The sequence below is a fragment of the Myxine glutinosa genome, chromosome 1, assembly GCF_964187855.1.
Source record: "Myxine glutinosa chromosome 1, kmMyxGlut1.1, whole genome shotgun sequence".
Classification (NCBI taxonomy): domain Eukaryota; kingdom Metazoa; phylum Chordata; class Myxini; order Myxiniformes; family Myxinidae; genus Myxine; species Myxine glutinosa.
The window spans coordinates 155,110,518-155,131,874 of NC_136261.1; the positions used below are offsets into that span (position 1 = coordinate 155,110,518).

Sequence of the window (21,357 nt, forward strand, 5' to 3'; positions counted from 1 at the left end):
TTCTTGGTCCAACCACTCTTCACCACCGACCACTCTTTCTCTCTCTTGGTCCACTCACTCCTCACCACCGACCACTCAACGCAACCCCTTTGCTTCTTGCGCGCGCGCCTTTATAATGTCTCCGGCGATCAAGCCGCCGGCCTTCAGGACACGCCCATCGGTGTGCTCACCTCGGCCCTGGTTGGTCGCGCGACACTCTGGCTCCGCCCTTGATGATGACGACGGGCGGGCACGCCCGTCTTCCCCGACCCGAGCACATGTTCAATGGTGGTTTTGGAGGGGATGTAATTGGCAATCGAGGCTTGGCAATGACGAAATGGGAAATGGAGGTTTTGGGAATGGGAATGGGGAATGAAGGGAATCTATCTATTTCACTTGGTGCAATGGAGTGTCATCTTAATGGGAGACAAGGCCTTACCCTAATACACATAATAAAGATATAACTATCGAACAGGGGTATTCTATGATTGGCTGACATGTATGCTTTATGGACTAATTATGGGACGCCCTTTGACCTTTACACTACGGAGGTACTTACAAGGAATCATTACATTTTACAGAGGGTGATATTTACAACAATTTACTACACAATACAACACAATAAAAAAACACAATCCTCATTTCCGCAACACTGCACCCTCCTCCTCTTAGGCACGTCCCGGGCCTATAACTTTAACTTAGTGTGACACGTAGGTGTAGTTCCCTCTACTTTTAACCTGACCCTGAGTGCGACAGTTTTAAAACATAAATAAATATGTCCCGCTGCTCCATTGCACCCTACCTAACAGACTCACGCCCACAGCTAACCGAATTGCGGAATTGTCTTCAAACTATACACCGACGGTGGGGAGCATTATTTACAATGGCTCTGCTTTTATTTACAAAACTAACCCAGGACCTGTGATTGTTCTTTCTGGGGGGGAGACAGTCTGCTCTGCATCAATGCACCATGAAAGCACCCATAAACGCACCAATACACCCTCAAGCACCAATTGGTGCACAGTCATCACTGTTCATCAATAAAAATAAACCAACAACCCCTCACCCTGCAGGTGGTCTCCTGCTCTTCGGCTCCCTCTGCTGGCTATTGCTCTCTTCCAGATGTTGTCATTTTCCTTGCTGGCGGCCTATTTGCAATAAAACTTGCCCAAACGTGTCCATTTTTATTTATTTATGGCCCACAGGGGCCGACTATGTATGGTTCACCTGTGGGGCATCGGTGCCCTGTGGCCAAGGTCCGCCAGCAAGATTTCGGGCCTTCATGGCCGGTCCCAGCAGAGGGGCCATGCCCCAACCCATGGGGTCCATAAGTGGTGCTCGGCCACAGACATGTGGTCCATAATGTGGTGCATCGATGCAGACAGCTGGTTCTGGGAGTTCCGGGCGCACAATGGCGGACTCACGCACGCTCCCCTCGGCGCCCAGTGGCGCACAGGTCCTCATGTGGGAGACAAAGGGGGGGGAAAGACAGATGAGCGAGGGGTAAGGTCACAAGGGTACACATCAATAAGGCAATGCAAGGCGAAGTGCGTACGGAGAGCGAAGTGAGAAAGCTCGTCCCTACCGTACGTCACCCCCCCTGTCACCTACACTACCCTTGCCCTTACCCCATATGTACAACAATCTACACATTTACAAATCCGTCGCTACAGTCACATCTTCCCCTTATACCAAATTCGTCTTCACTCCCTCTACTTCAAAATTTGCCATCACCAATTCATCATCAATCCTCATAAGGAGGGAGAGATGGAACAACAAGCACAATGTCACACCCACGTCATGATGCGTCTCACAATCCAAAACATTTGCATCATAAAAATAATAAAAACAACCTGGCATGGTGTGGAGGTACGTCATCTCAGGTGAGTGGATGTAGATGGTGCGAGGAGATTTCAATCCTAACTATCCTCGAAATGACTTTAACACATTTTACACTACCCGGGGTCTTTCCCTGCCAATCCATTGGCCAACTTACACTATGGGTTCTAAAAACCAATTCCCATTGACCAAACTGTGGTGCTTCTCAATTTGGGGTCTCACTCCCCCGATGCAACTCCCGGTGCCCTTGCACAATTTCTGGGCTGGGTCGTGCAGGTCTCCCAGCAGGTCTACCCACCTGCACACCTCCGCCACTGTAGTTGCCTCCGAGCTTACCTGCTCCTTACCTAACCTATCTAACTGGGGAAGGCCCCTCCTGGCTCTGTCACCCCTCGGTGCCCTCTGGCACTGGGCTACCCGGGTCCGTCCTCCGGATCCTGGGGCCCCATCCACAACAACTCTACCGGCTCCCAGAGCCCACCTGCGGCCTCACCTGGCCGACATCCTCACAGTGGTGGAGTGGCTAAACCAACTACACACACTAACAGGCTACACGCCCAGCCATTTCCACAACACTAATGCACCCATCCAAATACCATTCTTTCACCCGCACCACAGATGCCAATATCCAACCACAATTTACCTATACCCTCTACTTAACACTTACACTACCCGCCCCGGGTATTCGTGATGGGGGTCCACTCTTCCCCCATTCACACCTTCGCACCATCCACTCCCCTCCACAATTTCCACCATACTCACTCCACGACCATCCATTCCAATACTCCATATATTCCATACCATTTATTCCATACAACCATTCTCCATTCACCTGTTGTTGCACACCTGTGCAATCACACCTGGTGCCACCTGCACCCTCCTTCTTTCCTGGACCATTTGGTCAACACAATACACATCACCATCACTCACTCAAGCACTGCTCCATACACCTGTTCAGTTGCACACCTGTGCAATCACACCTGTTCCTCACACACTTTTCACAATACACTTCTGAATACACCTCCAACACTCACACGGCATCATCTAAACTACCTGTTGCCCTGCTAACTTAGTGCTCCCCGTCTTCCCTTTAAACTAAGCACATACCACGTCATTATCATCCAAACTACCCTCTCTATGTCCCCAGCTACCTGTCCAATGTAGCTACCTAACCTTACCGTTACCTATTGTCAATCTCTAGATCCCTATCATTTTAGCCTCACCCTCCCGGGCTAGTTTTCACAGCCAATCCCCATAACTCTAGTGCTCCTTTGCCCCCGCTGTGAGGGATGACAGAGTTGCCATTCCACCACATCGGGCATCTTCCACTACCAATTTTGCTCGTCCAAATTCAACAAATCAAAAATTTGCCAATCACTACCCATTATCTGCCAATCCTTAGTCTGCCAATCCTTTGCCAATCATTACTCTGCCAATCATTCTACTAATCATCAAATTTTGCTTTGCAATTTCGGGTCCAAACCACTATCCTCGTCATCAGTCTTCTCACTAGTGCCTCTCGGTGTGCCAATTCACTTCAAAAGCACGGCTTCGTAAAGCCGAGCAATGAATGCGGGTTGTTTGGTGCCGGCGGCTGGATGCGTCCGACACTCGGTGAAGGGAAGGACGCTTACCCGGGCCGAGATCCCACGCACCACCTCGGCACGGAGCCATCCAATGGCCCGATCTCGACCTGCCGGAAAGCCTCAACAAAAAGGGGTCGCCATGACGACCCTTCCTATCGGGCTGCCCGCTCCGCCTAGTGGAGCACGGACGCGACCGTTCATAGCGCGCCCCTGCGTGAATCGCGTACGGCAATTCTTTCGAAACCGCCGTGGTTCGGATCCCCGCTGGTCCTCGCGGCACGCGAAGCTGCCCGGCGCGCACCCAGGGCCCGATTCGGCTATAAGTCGCTCTAACCGCTAACCCGGTTACCGTCGATGCTTCACCTGCATGCTCACACGCATACGCTACCCCTTTCACCCTCCCCGAGCTCGGTGCTCCAACGCCGCCCGTACACCCCGCATACTTCGTCATTGCACTCGTTCTTTCGCTCACAGACTTGGTCACACACCTCACCAACACACCTCTTCGCGCCCCCTCCTCGGTCACCTCCTCTGTGACAATCACAGGTGTGCTCTCACTTGCACACCCAACCACATGCCTCACGACCAATTCCAGTGTGCACTCCCACACACGCTCTACCATTCCAGGTGTGCATCCTTCCATTCCAGGTGTACATCCTCTCTCACCTGCCACAACCAACTCACGCTCCGTGTCACTCTTACCACTTTCACCACCACTCGACAGCGCACTCACCCTTACTCTCGACAGCGCACTCTTTCCTCATGCACCCGTCCGTTACACACCTTTCTCGTGCATCCTCTTGCGCACACTCTCCCGTTACTTCCTCCGTAACACTCACCACAGGTGTACATTCTTCCTTTCTTTTGACAGCGCACTCTTCCCTCATGCACCCGTCCGTTACACACCTTTCTTGCGCATCCTCTTGCGCACACTCCCGTTACTTCCTCCGTAACACTCACCACAGGTGTACACTTTCTTGTTCCATCCTCTGTAACACTCCTCACTACGCGCTTCCATGTGCCCCCTCGCACACGCGCTACGACCGACTCACTCTCGACAGCACACACACTCCTCGACGCGCACTTTTTCCTCACACACCCCAGAGTCGGACATTCTCGCACACCTCCTTCGCACACCGTACCTGTCGCACACTTCACCAACGGCCTCTCACAAACACCCGGATCCAAATCAACCCCCAAGCCGACTGAAGCTCCCCTCACATCATATGCATTTCCAAATATATCGCCACTCACCTTGGCACCTCGTCGTCGCACCTCCTCTGCCACCTGCAAACTCTTTATTTGGTTAGTGAGCACAGCATCGTGATGTGAGCAGGGACTTTGAGCATAATCCATTTCTCCCTGCAATTCCCGGGCTACCTCCGTCGTCTCTTCAATTTTAATTCCCAGCACTTTTTCTTTATTCACCTCGACGACCGCTGGCTTTATTAAAACACCCTCTTCTACCTCAGCGGTCGCCGGCTGCCCCATACCCCAGGTCGCGACCTCTACACCCGTCATTGTACCCGCGCTTTCCTCCGCCTCGCTCAACCAGCGCTTCTCGACCCGCGTTACCTCCTCGTGCACCCCTGGGACCTGCTCGCCCACCATGCGATCCATGGTCTCCCCACATTTTTGCATGCGGTCACCCATTCTGTCCGCAATTTTGCCGATTCGCTCCATTTTGCTTCCTAGCCTCTCAAATTTAGCTTCTAGCCGTTCCCCCATTTTGTCCATAAGGGCCCCCATTTGCAGGAAAAAAAGGTTCGAATCCACCGGCGGCGCTGCTACGGTCGCGGGCGCGGTCGCCGTAGCCATGTGTGAGGCGCCATTTTGCGCGCCCGTAACCTCGTGCGCGAGAGCGCCATTTTGCGGGCCTGAAACCTCCTCAACCACCTCCTCATTGCCCTCCTCCACATACATTTCCCCGAGGTCCTGGGTCGATTCTACCCCGTCTATCTCTCCCACCGACATCCCGTCGCCTTGACCAGCCATGGCGCGATTTCAAAATTCGGGTTTTGTAAAACAAAACAAATTTCAGTAGCTCGTAATTTTGAGCGCGTTAAGCGCGCTTCGGGTCCGTTCCCGCTCCCGACACCAATTGTTACTGCCAATAGTACAATTGGTGTTCCAAAATTTGGGCTAAATAAATTTAGTCCCAGGTCCGAATCCGACACTCCTGACACCAATTGTTACGGACCGCGGATAAGATGTTGGTTTTGCCGAGCGGATGGCACCGCGGCCTAACAGTTACCCCGACTAACCCGATTCCCGAACGTTGGCCGGATCGCGCCACAGATATTCAATATGGAAAAGACAAAAGCGACACGGATGTGAAGAAGAAGAAGAAGACGAAAAAAAGGTTGAAAACACTACTAAATTTATTCCTACTATATACAGGCTCAAAATAACCAAGGAGGAAGGAAAGATAATAAAATAATTTACAGAAGATTTTAGACAGTGCAACCTAGCTTATACAAACTTAATTAAATACCCAGGGACAAAACACACAGAACAAACTCACGTACACAAGAGGATGGAAAGGCAGGAGGTCGATGGCTGGAGGGAGAGGAAGGTCCAAGGGGGTCCTGCAGCACGATCGGCGCGTTTAGCAGCCGCCGTTCCTTCACGGCCCTGCTCAAAACCGCCGTCCAGGCCCCAAGCGGCTGTTGTCTGCTGCTGCGGCGGTGGACGTCGCGCGCTTTTCCAGGACTACAACAGGCTTCTTGCTGTTAACTACTGCTCAGTCCAACCTTGGCGAGCAAGGCGACGAATAGCAGGCTTTGTGCTTTCCGGGATGTCCTCTCCTTGGATGTTCTCTCTGGATCTCCTCTTTCTTGGTCCAACCACTCTTTCTCTTTCTTGGTCCAACCACTCTTCACCACCGACCACTCTTTCTCTCTCTTGGTCCACTCACTCCTCACCACCGACCACTCAACGCAACCCCTTTGCTTCTTGCGCGCGCGCCTTTATAACGCCTCCGGCGATCAAGCCGCCGGCCTTCAGGACACGCCCATCGGTGTGCTCACCTCGGCCCTGGTTGGTCGCGCGACCCTCTGGCTTCGCCCTTGATGACGACGGGCGGGCACGCCCGTCTTGCCCGACCCGAGCACATGTTCAATGGTGGTTTTGGAGGGGATGTAATTGGCAATCGAGGCTTGGCAATGACGAAATGGGAAATGGAGGTTTTGGGAATGGGGAATGGGGAATGAAGGGAATCTATCTATTTCACTTGGTGCAATGGAGTGTCATCTTAATGGGAGACAAGGCCTTACCCTAATACACATAATAAAGATATAACTATCGAACAGGGGTATTCTATGAATGGCTGACGTGTATGCTTTATGGACTAATTATGGGACGCCCTTTGACCTTTACACTACGGAGGTACTTACAAGGAATCATTACATTTTACAGAGGGTGATATTTACAACAATTTACTATACAATACAACACAATAAAAAAACACAATCCTCATTTCTGCAACAATATATATATATATATATATATATATAGAAACACCTACTTGAGGTTGTTTCTGCCAAAGGGGGCAATACCACCTATGAGAGCCAAGGGTGTACTTACTTTTTCCACATGCGAAATTTGCATTGATGTTTATTTAAATTATACAATGGACTACAAAATGTAAATGTTTCATGATATTTGTTATATTATATCACCTTTATCTATCAATATTGTGGAAATGAAGATCAAATAACTGTATGTTGAAAAAGTCAAAACTTTACATGGGGTGTACTTACTTTTTCACGTGACTGTGTATATATGTGTATATGTATATATATATATATATATATATATATATATATATATATATATATATATATATATATATATATATATATATATATATATATATATATATATACACAAAGAATTAAGTTAAGCACCCCTACACAACGAATTAAGGTAAGCACCCCCTAATATATATTCTTTGTGTATATGTATACATTGGCATATATTCTAAGGTATGTGAGATCAAATAATGATTGGTATGACATTAGCAATTATCCATTGATGAAATGCAGATGAGTGCACTCATCTGTGACGTAGGGTTGAGTCAGTGATCCGATCACGTGGGTCCTACACACGTTATTGACGCAAAGATCGCTAGAGGTCTTCTCAGAACAATGACTGTACGTTAGAAAACATAAACGTCATCCACACTGTCCGTGATGGACCTATAGCTCCATACTTAAATTGAGGTGAAAATATGCCTAAAATTCCCAAAAAATTTCACCTTAAATTATTCAGAATAAAATATTGAAAACGGCATGATTGTTATGTTTTTATGTGACCATAATATCACTTCTCCAGAAAATATAGCAATATCATGGGTATATTACACTGTTTTGACGACAACAAACTTGTAATGTGCGAGGTTGTAAGAAAACGGGGGGGGGGTGCTTAACTTAATTCTTTGTGTATATATATATAAATACAGACTTGGCATTTAATATGGAATTTTTTTTTTGTGGGGGTGAACTTACTTTTCAAGATGACTTAGAACCAAAAGTTCATTGGAATTATGTTTTTTTTTCTTCTTTTTTTTTGTATACTGAATCGAGGCTCGTGGAAGAGCTAACATTTATTTCACAAACAAATCAACCAGACAAACAAAATATACAAAAAGAGGGAGCGGAAGACAAGATGGGGAGAGAAGGGGAAGCACCCAACCACAACATTTGAGAGCAGGGAGAAGTGTGGGAGGGAGAGGGCTTGGGGGGAGGAGGCATGGGAAGGGGGGGGGGGGGGATGAAATTATTGTTATTCTAGATTTTGTTAATGTGACCTTTAAAAGAAACAAAAACCACATTTGACATTTCGAAGCAAATAAATTGATCCTTGAAAGTGATGTAAACTGATATCGAACTCAATTCACAGACAGTACTGTGTTAAACTTCTGTACGTTTTCCAGAAGTATCTCTTTATTTTGCACATTAGCCAAAAAAAATTTCAACAAAAACAAAAGCTAAATTATGACTGGGATTACAGACAGTAAAATTACAGTTCAGTACTTCGTGTAACCCCCACGAGCATTCAGGAGAGCACGCACACGTCGAGGCATGCTGTTCACGAGATTTGCCAAGGTTTGGACAGGAATCGCTTGCCATGCAGTGACAATAGTCTGCTGCAATTCATGCACAGAGGTCGGCTGCTGGTCCAAGTTGTCGATTTGACGCGTTAATTCTGCCCACAAGTTCTCTATCGGATTCATATCCGGGGACATGGCAGGCCACTCTATATGCTCTACACCACGCTCAGCAAGAAAGTGTTGGATCATGCGAGCACGATGAGGCCGTGCATTGTCATCTTGGAAGACAAAGTTTCCTCGAAAGGCTGCACGAGCAAATGGAAGCAATGTTTCTTCCAGAATGACCCTGTACTTGAACTGGTTCAGGTTTCCATTCAGAACAACCAGGTCAGTTTTGCCCCCTGCATGAAAAGCAACCCAAACGGTCACCCCACCACCTCCAGCTTGGACTCTTGGCACTATACAATCTTCGTTGTGGGCTTCATGCGCTTGACTGCGCACTCGGACGCGGCCATCTTGACGATAGACCAGAAATCTAGACTCGTCACTGAAGGTCACGTGATTCCAGTGTCCTGGCTGCCATTGACGGTGCTCTCTGGCCCACTGCAATTGGCGCTGGCTGTGTTGTCTGGTCAGGCGTGGCTTTCTCAGGGGACGCCTAGCACGATAGCCTGCTTGAACCAGTCCAGTCGTTGGTTGACTAGCCTTCTGGATACAGGCACATTTGTCAGTTGCTGCCACTCAGCCCTAAGCCGATTAGCTGACTTGATACGGCCATTGCAGACTAACCGGTGCAGCTGGCGATCATCTCTCCTTGTGGTTCTGCGTGGACGTCCTGGCCTCGGTAATGGAGTAGGGACACCCCTCTGAGCATTTCGTTTCAGGATCTTTGACACCTGACCTTGATTGATGCCATACTGTCGAACAATAGCACGCTGTTTCATGCCAGAATTTTCGTAAAGCCACCACTCCATGACAAACAGCATTTTCAAGTTGACGGACCATCTCCAGAGGAAGCGGCATTAACTTTTGTAGACGTGCAGCAGTTGTTTTCCACTAATACAGAACGCAAAAACCCTTATATACCCGATTGTGAAGCCAATCGTCAAATGTACCTGTCCGTACATTTTGTCACGCCACCTGTGATATAATCCTGTTATTGACTTCTTGCTGCGAAAGACAATCAGTGACATGGTTCTTTCAACAAAGACATCACCGAAGGGTAAAAGAAACTCACCAGATTGATATACTGAGTTCAGAAAGTAAACCCAAGTCAAGAAAAAAAATAATTCCATATTAAATGCCAAGTCTGTATATATATATAAATAAATAAATATTCTTCTTCATGGAAGTTTTTAAGAATCTTCTTCATATAAGAATCTTTGTAAGCATGAATTTGCTCAAATGCAAGCTTTGAGTGGTTTTAATAAAACTAGAAATATCCACTCCAAATGGGAGCGGTGAGGAAGGGGAAGTGGTCATGTGTATGTGCCATTTGTATTCAAAGTCCTTTTCACCAAATTATACATTTTCTCATTCGCTTCACCAATGATGCTTGAGAATGGACCATGTTATTATCCTTATTATTACTAGTAATATTAATATTATTATTATGAATGTATTGCATTTTTGGTGTATTATTGCTAATATTATTATTATGAATATTATTTTGTAATATCATTATTATTATTATTATTATTATTATTATGTCATTATCATAATTCCATCATCATTGGACAGAATTGACCGATTTATTTGCGGTTATCTATCTATAATTCCAGTAATCTCTGTGTGTATGTGTGTGTGTCTGTGTGTGTGTGTGTGTGTGTGTGTGTGTGTGTGTGTGTGTGTGTGTGTTTGTCTGTGACCGCTGTTTCTCGACAACTACCGGTCCGATATACTTGAAACTTGCCAGGTATATTGCTGGGGACCCGAGGATGTGCCTTTTCAAGGTTTGAAATTAATCGGACAAGTGGTTCCCAAGGTATGGTCACCGTACTCGCAAGCCGTTCGCTTTGGCTTTGCGAATGGACCAAACCATTTCATGTAAATATAGGGGGGGGATTGTCACCGTACTCGCAAGCCGTTCGCTTTGGCTTTGCGAATGGACCAAACCATTTCATGTAAATAGAGGGGGGGGGATATAATTTTAGATAACCATTTCATGTAAATAGAGGGGGGGGATATAATTTTAGATATATATATATAGTACGGGCACGCCCTAGTATTGTTAAATTCCGGTAGATGTGCAGACCAGCAAGTCTTAACCTATACACCACCTGTGTGTAGGTACACATATATACATCCAATTTTCTCCATACTTCCCTTAGGCGAGTATTAAGCAATGCTCATGACAATGAGCAATGGGGTTGTCAAAAAATATATAGGTCAAATAAAGGTCATAATTATTCCATAATGGTGTCAAGGGCCCCAAATACAAGTTATAAACAATCCATATCTCATGTGACGGCAAGAAAAATCTGATGAAATTTGAACACCGATGAAACAATCTCACTCTTCAAAGGATTTATGGCACAAGGGTGTGCTGTTGATGCTGGTGATGCAGTCATTTTCCTGCAGAAAGCCCTCTTGCTGTGTCTTGCTGCCATCTTCAACTGTGCGGATTCGCAGTCCAAGCATACTGATGGCAAGACGGGCAACAAAGCTTATTTAAGTTTGTCAGAAATGTAGAGGAATAATTTTATTAACCTTCAAGCAAAATATGCATACAAATACAAACTCAAACATCAAATGGAAGAAAAAAAACCCATCACTTCAGATAGTTGCTAGCAATTTCATTTTTATAATATATATATATTTTAGCTGAGGATTATGACTGTACCTGAGTTGCTGTGTTGGTCATGATTTACACTAATCATAATACAAACAATTATTTTGCACAAATTTATTTGTAGTGTTTGTGATATTACATTTTTATAAGCAATTTAGGTTGAAGATTTAGGTTGAAAAAAAAAACGATTAAAAAACAGAAACCCTCAGCACATACATACGGGGTGGGGTGGGGGGAGGGTAGGTGCATACGGGAGGGTATGTGCAGACTGGAAGTTTGAAACGATTACACCTCACCACCACGTAATGAAAAACACCTCACCACCACGAAATTCAAAACGCCTCACCACAACGTCATTCAAAACACCTCACCACCACGTAATTCAAAACACCTCACCATCACGTAATTCAAAACACCTCACCACCACATAATTCGAAACACCTCAGCACCACGTGATTCAAAACACCTCACCACCACGTTATTAAAAACACTTCACAACCACGGAAACAAAAGTTTGAGGGAGTAAGTAGTTCAGTGACAACACAGACACTGCCCAGATATGTAGATATCTAGATCGATGACTGTACTTGAGTTGCTGTTTGGTCATGGTTTACACTTCACACCAATCATAATACAAACAATTATTTTGCACAAATGAATTTGTAATATACGTGATATTACATTTTATAAACAATTGAAGTTGAAGACTTAAGTTGAAAAAAAAAATTCCCCAAAAAGAATTCCCCCCCAAAAAAAAAATTTGGCCATTTTTTCGAAAAAAAATACCCTTAGGACATACCCACGGGAGAGATAGGTGCATACCATAAGTTTGATAGGATTTCACAAAAATTTGAGGGAGTAGTTCAGTGACAAGACAAATCAACACAGACACTGCACATATATATTGTCGCGTGACTACCCTTGGTGAACACCGTAGGGTAACACGGATGACCGATTGCGAGACTTTACACTCCTGAGGCGAAAACTCAATGGCGGATTCAAGCTCAACACAAAGTTAAACGCGCGGGAGGCCAGACGCAACGAGCTCCACAGCCTTATCTATTAAAATGAAACACCCAGGAAACTGCGTTCAAATATGTACAGAAAATAATATAAGGATTTATTATTGAAAAGTAATAACAGTGAAAAAAACACGCGCCGGTAATACTAATAACTAAATCGGGACGTCCCCACACGACTGATATCAAACACAAAACGAGGGAGATTGATTACGAAAAGAACACGTCACGTCGTTCAAAATGTACGCGGATTCGGGCTTATCTGGTCTTTCGTCGTCTTTGTGGCTGCCGTCCAACACCGCTCCTTTCGGCCCGATCGCACACCTCGCTCCAAGTTCCACGGCCCTCTGCGTCCGCCTCCAAGCGCCACCAGGCCTCGTCGGTCCAACGGCCCACACACACCACGAGCTCCTTTGCTCCAACGGTCCACCGCAGGGCTGCACGAAGCAACCAAAACCAAGTGCCAACTGCCAACTGCAACGAGCTGTGGTCACGAATGTTCAATGAACCGTGTCCTGTGCCAACTGCCACGAACTCTGGTACGGAACTGTAACAACGAACTCTGCGACTCAACTCAACTTCCGACTTGATCGCTCATCGACGTGTGTGTCCGTGTCTCTTGAAATGGCGTCCGACCGTCGCCTATATTGGTGGCCGATGACGTCACATTGGCGCACTCCTCAGCCAATCAAAGCCTCCCAACTCGCCCAGGTCACGCCCTCTGCGGCATGCGACTCCTGACATCTCCCGTCCGTGACCCCGCGGTCCTGGCATAACACGTGCCGGCCAGGTTTGTAGGCCTTTTTGAGGTGTACACGGTGGCGGCCAATTATGGCGGTGTTTTTGACCTGGTTTCCTGCCAATTTAATACGAAGTCCTTGTCAGGGAAAGGGGATTATTTAATGTTGCGCTAAGGACCTAACTAATGTTTATGTGGTTTGCAGTGCCATAATGGACAAAGGTTTGACTACTAGGTGAGACTCACAGGGGCGTTACCTTTAATCCCTCACTATTTAACACTCGAACCTCCAGGTAGGTCCACAACCATACATCTTACCCCGACAAACGCCTAGACATCAATAACTTATTACATGTAGAGTCCCTGTCACGACAGCCGAATACCTACCTATTCAGATCTACCTAGCTCTAGATGTTGCATTACCAAATTCATAACAATATATTGTTGTGGATCTCAGCGCCGGCCTTCTCCCCTTACCAAGGGGGGATTAGTCCCCTTGTCTTTGACTGGCCGACGGGACCCGGGACCTTTGACGTCCTTCCCGGACAGCACGAAATAGGGTCTTAGGACTAGAATCACTATTACCTAATTACTCGCGCTGCCCTGAAACGAGGAAATAAGCCCCGCACGAATCACGCGTGCTGAGACGCCGAGCGGTGCCTACACGCGATCCGTGCCGTTTATATGGTGACCCCGGTTCTAGCGATCTCGTTCGTACCACGCTTAGCCAATGGAAAAATCACAAAGGCGATCGAATTGGGAAGAAAGGAATAACCAGATTTATTTACACTATTTACAATGGTTCAGAAAAAGGGGACACAGTGCAGCCTTAAAACAGTCTTAACTTACTACCCAGGACAAACGGGCCCGTCTCACACACAGACACACTCACACGGGGCTTGCAGCTGCAGGATGATGTTCACCACGTCCAGGGATGGCTCTCGTGCAGCTCCCTCCGGTCTCCGGCTCGTCCCAGGCAGATGGTAAGTAGAGGGGCAGGAGCTCTCCGCGTGTCGTTTGGCGCACAAGAGTTAATACGGGGCAAACGGTAGGGTCTGGACTCTGGCGGTTATCACTGGCGGCTATTGCCGCGTTCACTCGCGTGGCTGAAGCAAGCGCTATTTGCAACCGGCGCGTCTGGCTGCCTTTTTTCTGGCGTGTACGTTATACTCAAGATATAGTGCAATGCCTCCAAAGCGAGCGATGCGAATCAAGTTCTTCACAGTCCTCTTGATTAACAAGTCCTCTCACGTGCGCTCTCCCCTTGCGAGTCCTTTTCTCCGCGAAAGCTCTGCAGTCCTTTTAAGGGCAATCCTCTCATAAGTCCTTCTCGTAAGTCCTCTCAAGGGCTTTGTGCAATCACTTATAGAGGCACGCCCCGCGAACCTTCTAGCACTTACCAGACGCGCCTTACCACGCCCTGTCACGCCACGCCGTTAGAGCCCTGGTCGGCTGGTGGCTCTTACCGTCATCGCCTCTGACGCACTGCCTTGACGCCGCCCCACCCCGATCCCGCGCTTCTCCTCCTTCTCAGGCCTACCTCGTGTTACTCGACTAGTGAGCGAGCAAAGGGCAGCAAAATGCTGCGGGCAGCCAAAGCGTAACAAATGCTGTGGGCAGCCAAAGCGTAACAAATGCTGCGGGCAGCCAAAGCGTAACAACCTGAGTGGGTCAGCCAAATGGGGCGCGGGATCAATTATGCCCATAGAGGTGGAATTGGAGGGTGGACGCAAAAATGAAGGGGACCTAAACTCATGGCTTTACACAACGCAGATATTACTAGGGGAAATGGCCTATACGTACACATACTATGACATAACTAATACAACAGGTGGCCGACGTGTTGCTCGTGGACTAACTATGGGGGGCAACCCTTTAACCTTTAATGATCAATATGTGCCAATCTCAAAACCGTAGCACTATATATATAGATATATATATATTGTCGTGTCCCCGAGGTTAAGACCCCAAGAGGACAGATGACCAAAACGAGCTTTACTTCGAGGCGTTTACCCAACTTGGCGGTAATATCTTTTCGGGTGCGCGAGAAGGTTTGTGGCCTTATCTGATCGGAAACACACCCAGGGGTTAATCCGAATCCACAAACACAAAGACGGGACAGAAAAATCCACAATACAAGAAAAGTAAGATTCGACAAATAATGATTCCATGAAAATAAATGTAAGTAACAATAAAAGGTGAGGTGAACTAAAATTCCTAATTGAGACGTCTCCCCTCAGACTCGTATACAAACAAGGGGAAAACTAAAGTAAAAGAAAATAAATAATGCTTTGGTAATCGGCCGGCACTCAGCTTTGCGTCCCCAAATGGCTGGTAAGGCTTGCCGGTCGCTCGTCGCCTCCAAACCACCGTGCGGGAAATGCACAAAATGTAACTTGGCTTTGTTTGTGTGAAAACCTTGAAAATATAAAATAGTCACACCAGCCAAACAAATACCATTTGAAGCGTGGAGTGGCGCTCTTCGACGTCCAGAGGAAACACGACGCGGACCCAGTCCACCGCCGGCGTCGATCCTGTGCCTTGTAGTTCTGACTGTTCTGAACTGCTATTTCTCACCAGCCCTTTCTCAAGAGCGCAGACAAACCAAAGAGCACACACAAACCAAAGACCACATGCCTGCGACCAAGCCGGACCAAGGAGGAAATGTGACTACCTCCAACCAACGCCAAGACAGAGAAAGGCAAAATGGTGAGACAGCGTTCTTTTTTTCCTGCTCTCCCGAATGTTCCACGATGACGTCACACTAACTGTCCAATCACCGAGCGCAACTCAATCACGAAGGCCGGGGCGTGGCCTTCCCATTACGATTTGTAGGGGGTGGAGTCCAATCTCTCTTCAGGAATGTTCGGATGATGTCGAAGGCCGTGAAATGGGGCTTGACTGGCACGATCAGCAAATGTGCCGGGTTTGTCAGGCCTGGTGGCGCTGTGAGCGACCGAGTCCATTTGTTATAGTTGTTGTAATGGCGGCCCTTTTTGATTCAATAACGAAGAGAAAAATCACAGGGCAATTACACACTGGGGTTTATCCTTAAGCCCCACCTAATTAGCAAAGCTCCACCCCTCGTATGGAGACACATATATAATCTTATTCTAAACAGATTCCCTACTTACTTACATCGAGGTGGGCTTCTTCTTCGCATCACTCGGTTGTTTGGAAGTTTTGTTGCTTTATTTTGGGAAATATTAATTAGCGTTGCTCACGGGAATTGATGATTTGGGTGTGAGTTTTACTTTGGTTTGTTAAAAGAGTTTTTGCCTGCAAAGAAAGTTTTCACTATGTTCAAACTTTCCTTCTCGAGGGGGGGGGAAGTGTTACGGATTCGTCACTTCCGTTGTTGTCGTTTTCATCCACTGTAAACATTTTTGATTCCATGTACTATTATTGTCGTCATTTAAGGGAGATAGAGGTTACTATTTTCAAAAGGTAAAAAAGTCAATGTTTTAAATGAAACCGGAACCGGACGACGATGAAGAGGAAGAGGAGGAGGAGAAGGCGGAGCGAGTGAGTCGGAGAAGAAGCCTAGCTGCTTCGAGGTCTGGAGCAAACGTTGACGAACGGAGGTTACTAGCGAACTTCGGGTTTCCCGGGAAAGGGATTCTTGCGACAGTTGTTATCGCTGTGACAGACCAACCTGCATGTCAGGTTTTGGGGGTTGATTCCGAGGAGAATTATCATCGTGCCGTTACGCCTCGAGAACGGGCCGTCGGCCATTTTTACCTCGTGCAGGACTTGCGCTTCGCTCAAGGTTTCATCTCACTTCGACCATTTTCACCGCATTCAGACGTTGATCTGGTGTGTGTGTGTGTAACGTGGCTTTTGAGTGGAAAATCTGCGTGTCGCCGATTTGGAGCCGTGAAACGTCCATACCCGAGGGTGTGATTTCCCAGTCGCCTTGAGGGCGCCTTTGCGCAGCTTTGGCAGCAGGATTGTAACTGCCAACCCAACGGGATTCTGGTCTCGATTGGACATTGTTCTGACGATCGCTGGAGCAGATCGACTTTGGCTTGAAGCCGGAATCAACTTTGGCTTGAAGCCGGGATGAGAGACATTGGGAATCTTCTTCTTTTCGCTCACTTGGAGCACAGTGAGTTATATTGTACGAACCTGATGGTACCATCATAGGAAATATATATTGGTTGTACAATAGATTACTATTGTTGTTTTACTGTTATTCTTGTGTGTTCTTAATACAATATTTGTTTGTTGGTAACAATTGGTGTGGCTTCACCATTGATCTTTGACATACAGAATAACACATCTTTCTGCCGTGACTCCTCTCGGGGCTCGGAGGTACACCGTGACCAAGGGGTTTGGGGAGGAGCACGTAACAATATATATATATATATACATACATACATATACATACATATACATATACATACATACACATACATATACATACACACACATACATACACATACATGTATATACATACACATACATGTATATATATATATATATATATATATATATATATATATATATATATATATATATATATATATATATATATATATATATATAATAAAAATAAATTTAACAGGCTCGAAGGCATGTGATTTGGAGGAGATGCAACAAATACCATGCACATGCAGACAGACACTCGAGATGACGCCAGACTTGACTCACACAAACAAAGCCACTGAGATTGGGGGAAGTGAGGTCACTTCGCAGAGCACTCTGTGTATCAGTGACGTCATCTATATATCTATAGGTCATCAGTATCACTCATCACATTTCCTCCGCACACAGTGGTGCAATCAAGCAGGTATTTCTTCCTCCCCATAGATGCCAACCTGTGGGAACCTTTTTTCTGTGCTCCATCCTTTTAGATGCTGAGTGTCAAGGGGGCAGCACGTGACATTTGTAAAAAGGTTTGGTATGAATCAGCCAGGGTCCAAACCTCCAACCTCCAAGACTCGGAACAGAATCTCTGACCATTATGCCATTTAAAATGAAAGGAGAAACCACGAGACACCTTTGAATCAAACACTTTTGCAACTGGCATAACTACAAACCCATAAAACACTTTTTTGTAACAGAAACATTAGTGTCTCGACAGTTGCTATGAAAGGATTCATGGGACATGTAAATTTTATATATTGTCACAGCAGTCACACCAGCCAAACGGCCAAGATGCTCTGAACCAGATTAAGATCCTAGCTTCGCCAATTCCGGGTACAATTGGAACTCCGGGTGTCACCTCACCTCGTCAGTGTCCTAATCCTGGATGGAACATGAGCAGTTCCTCTCGCAGTCGAGCTGGTGAAGAGGTGAATTTAGTAATGTGTTAAGGGCTCCAAAACCCAAATGTCCTCCAAAATGATTTATAGCCGAATCGCCTCATCAAAATTAGCAACCATCACCGTCCGAATAACTCAAAACAGACTCAGTGAATTTAAAAAGTGTATTAAAATGGGGAGAGGAGGCAAAAGGAGACCAAAGGATATTTAACAATTATAAAAGCCAAAATATACACACCAGGGATTCGTACAGCCAGGAACCTTAATTATCTATCCTTAAGGCCTCACAAATCTGATAGAAGAGGACAACGGATAGTGGCACGAGACAAAGGAATACCGGCCGCAATCCACTCAGGACTGATACATTCGCACGACGTTTCAATGCAATCAGTTTCAAATTGCCCAGAGTACTGCAACCACACTCCCTGGACCTCGCAGGACAAGTGTCAACACCATGTTGAGGAGTCTCCGTGATGCACGGATCCCTGCTCGTCATCCTATTCAGCATTCAAGACTTGCACCGCAACACATCCAAGCACGCTTGCAGTGGTCAAATTAACACGTGATGATTTACGGAGGCAATGAGCAAGGGGTATGTTCAGTACAACAACAAAAGGCATTTTAAGGCTATTTTCCCTGCTAGAGCGGGGGTTAGCCTTGCAGGCCCCATGACAATCTTCTCCATTTTGCCCTATTTTTTACATCTCCCTTTGCTAACCCCCTTGCCCACATTTCTTCTTCCACCACCTGAAGCCAAGTCTTTCTCGGTCTTCCCCGTCCTCCACTCCCTTCTGCATTCATTTCCATCACTCTTCTCAACCAGTCACTTTCATCCTTCCTCAACACATGACCAAACCATCTCAACCTGTTTCTCTTTCCAGCATCAATCACAGGCTCCATTCCCATCATCTTTCACAATTCACCATTTGTCTTCCTCTCTCTCAACGTTACTCCACACATCCACGGAACCATTCGCATTTCCACCCTCTCCAGCCTTCGTTGCTGCTCTACGTTCATTACTCATGTCTCGCTCCCATAAATCATAACACTTCTCACACATGCAGCATACATCTTTCCCTTCAGCTTCAACGACACTCCCCTCATCATCAGCACACCACTCAGTTCCCGAAACTTCTTCCATGCACATCTCACTCTAGCAACCGTTGCAGAGTCTGATCCACCTTCTCCATTCAGCATGTCTCCGAGGTAGCAAAATGTTTTCACACCTTCCAGCTTCACGCTGTCTCCAAGATCCAACTCAACATTTCCTCCATCTGCGGCTCCCTCTTGCACACCTTACACTTGAATGTAGCTGCCACACTGGTTAATGCCCCTCTCAGACCACTACATTTTTGATGAACCCACTCAGCGCACATTGTACATTGAGTGGAGTTCACTCCGACACCCTTCCTGCACACACCACACGTCCTTTCCACATCACCATTTCCACATCACGTCAGTTCTTTCCACATCACCACATGTTTACCACTTGCCATCACCTTCGTCTTTCCGATATTCACCTTCAGACCTTTTGTCTCCATACATTCCTTCCACTTGGTCATCTTCTCCTTCAGTCCTCCTCCACATTAAACACCATATCTACATACAACAACTCCCACGGTAAACCCTCCTTTACATTCCGAACGAGCACATCCATCACAGCTACAAATAGTAATGGACTGAGTACCGACCCCTGATGCACTCCCACCTTCACCTCAAACTCGCCACTGTTCCGGTCCTTCGTCCATACAGCTGTGCGTGCTCTCTCGTACATTTCCATCACTACTCTGATCAACCATTCCTCCACTCCGAACTTCCTCAATGCCCATGTCACTACTTCAGGTGGAACCCTATCGAATGCTTTCTCCAGATCAACAAACCCTAGAAACAACTTCTTCCTCTTCTCCATGTACTTCTCCTGCAACTGTCTTACAATAAAATGCGCGTTTGCCATTCCTCTTCCTGGCATAAATCCAAACTGCATTTCGTCGATCTTCATTTTCTTCCTTATCCTCCACTTCAACACCCTTTCCAATACCTTCATTCCATGCTCAAATAACTTTGTTGCTCGATACGATCCACAGTCCAGAGGGTCACCTTTTCCCTTGTATAGAAGGACGAGGGTACTCAGCTCCCAATCCACTGGAATGCGGCCTTCTTTCACCACCAGATTACAGACCTCTGTCATTCTCTTCACACCCCAACTTCCCGCTGCCTTCAACATATCTCCCACAACGCCCATCAGCCCTCCGGCTTTTCTACCCTTCATTGCTTTTATCGCTTCCTCAACTTCCTTCTCAGTTATCTTCTTTGCCGGTTCTAAAACTGGGTTACTATCTATGTTGCCATCCCATTCATTCTCTGCATGCAACAGCATTTCCATATACAGTCACATGAAAAAGTAAGTACACCCCATGTAAAGTTTTAACTTTATTGATAGATAAAGGTGATATAATATAACAAATATCATGAAACATTTATATTTTGTAGTCCATTGTATAATTTAAATAAACATAAATGCAAATTTCGCATGTGGAAATAGTAAGTACACCCTTGGCTTGAATAGGTGGTATTGCCCCCTTTGGCAGAAACGACCTCAAGTAGGTGTTTCTTATAACTGTCTACCAGTCTCTGACATCGACTGGGAGAAATTTTTGCCCACTCCTCCATGTAGAATTCTTTCAGCTGTGCGATGTTTGAGGGGTTTCTTGCATGCACAGCTCGTTTCAAATCCCCCCACAACATCGCGATGGGATTTAGATCCGGGCTTTGACTTGGCCATTCCAGAACCCTCCATTTCTTTCTTTTCAGCCATTCCTTGGTGGATTTACTGATATGTTTAGGGTCATTGTCATGTTGCAAGGTCCACCTTCGGTTGATCTTCAACTTTCCGACAGATGGCCTCACATTATCCTCAAGCACCCTCTGGTACAATGAAGAATTAATAGTGGATTCTATGATGGTGAGCTTCCCAGGCCCTGATGCAGCAAAGCTGCCCCAAACCATAATATTTCCACCACCATGCTTTGCAGTTGGTATTTTTTCTCTCTCTCTCTCTCTCTCTTCTTGTGGTCAAATGCTGT

At 46.4% G+C, this 21,357-nt stretch overlaps 1 protein-coding gene across 3 annotated transcripts in view; it reads right to left on the minus strand.

Annotated features, from left to right (window-relative positions):
- Window positions 1-21,357, minus strand: part of LOC137430076 (partitioning defective 3 homolog) — a 226,494-nt gene that overhangs the window by 173,672 nt on the left and 31,465 nt on the right. For all 3 annotated transcript variants that reach the window (XM_068120603.2, XM_078778789.1, XM_068120640.2), the window contains exon 8: window positions 10,973-11,098. In XM_068120603.2, coding sequence (XP_067976704.2) covers window positions 10,973-11,098 — 126 coding nt within the window. The remainder of the gene's footprint in view (window positions 1-10,972; window positions 11,099-21,357) is intronic.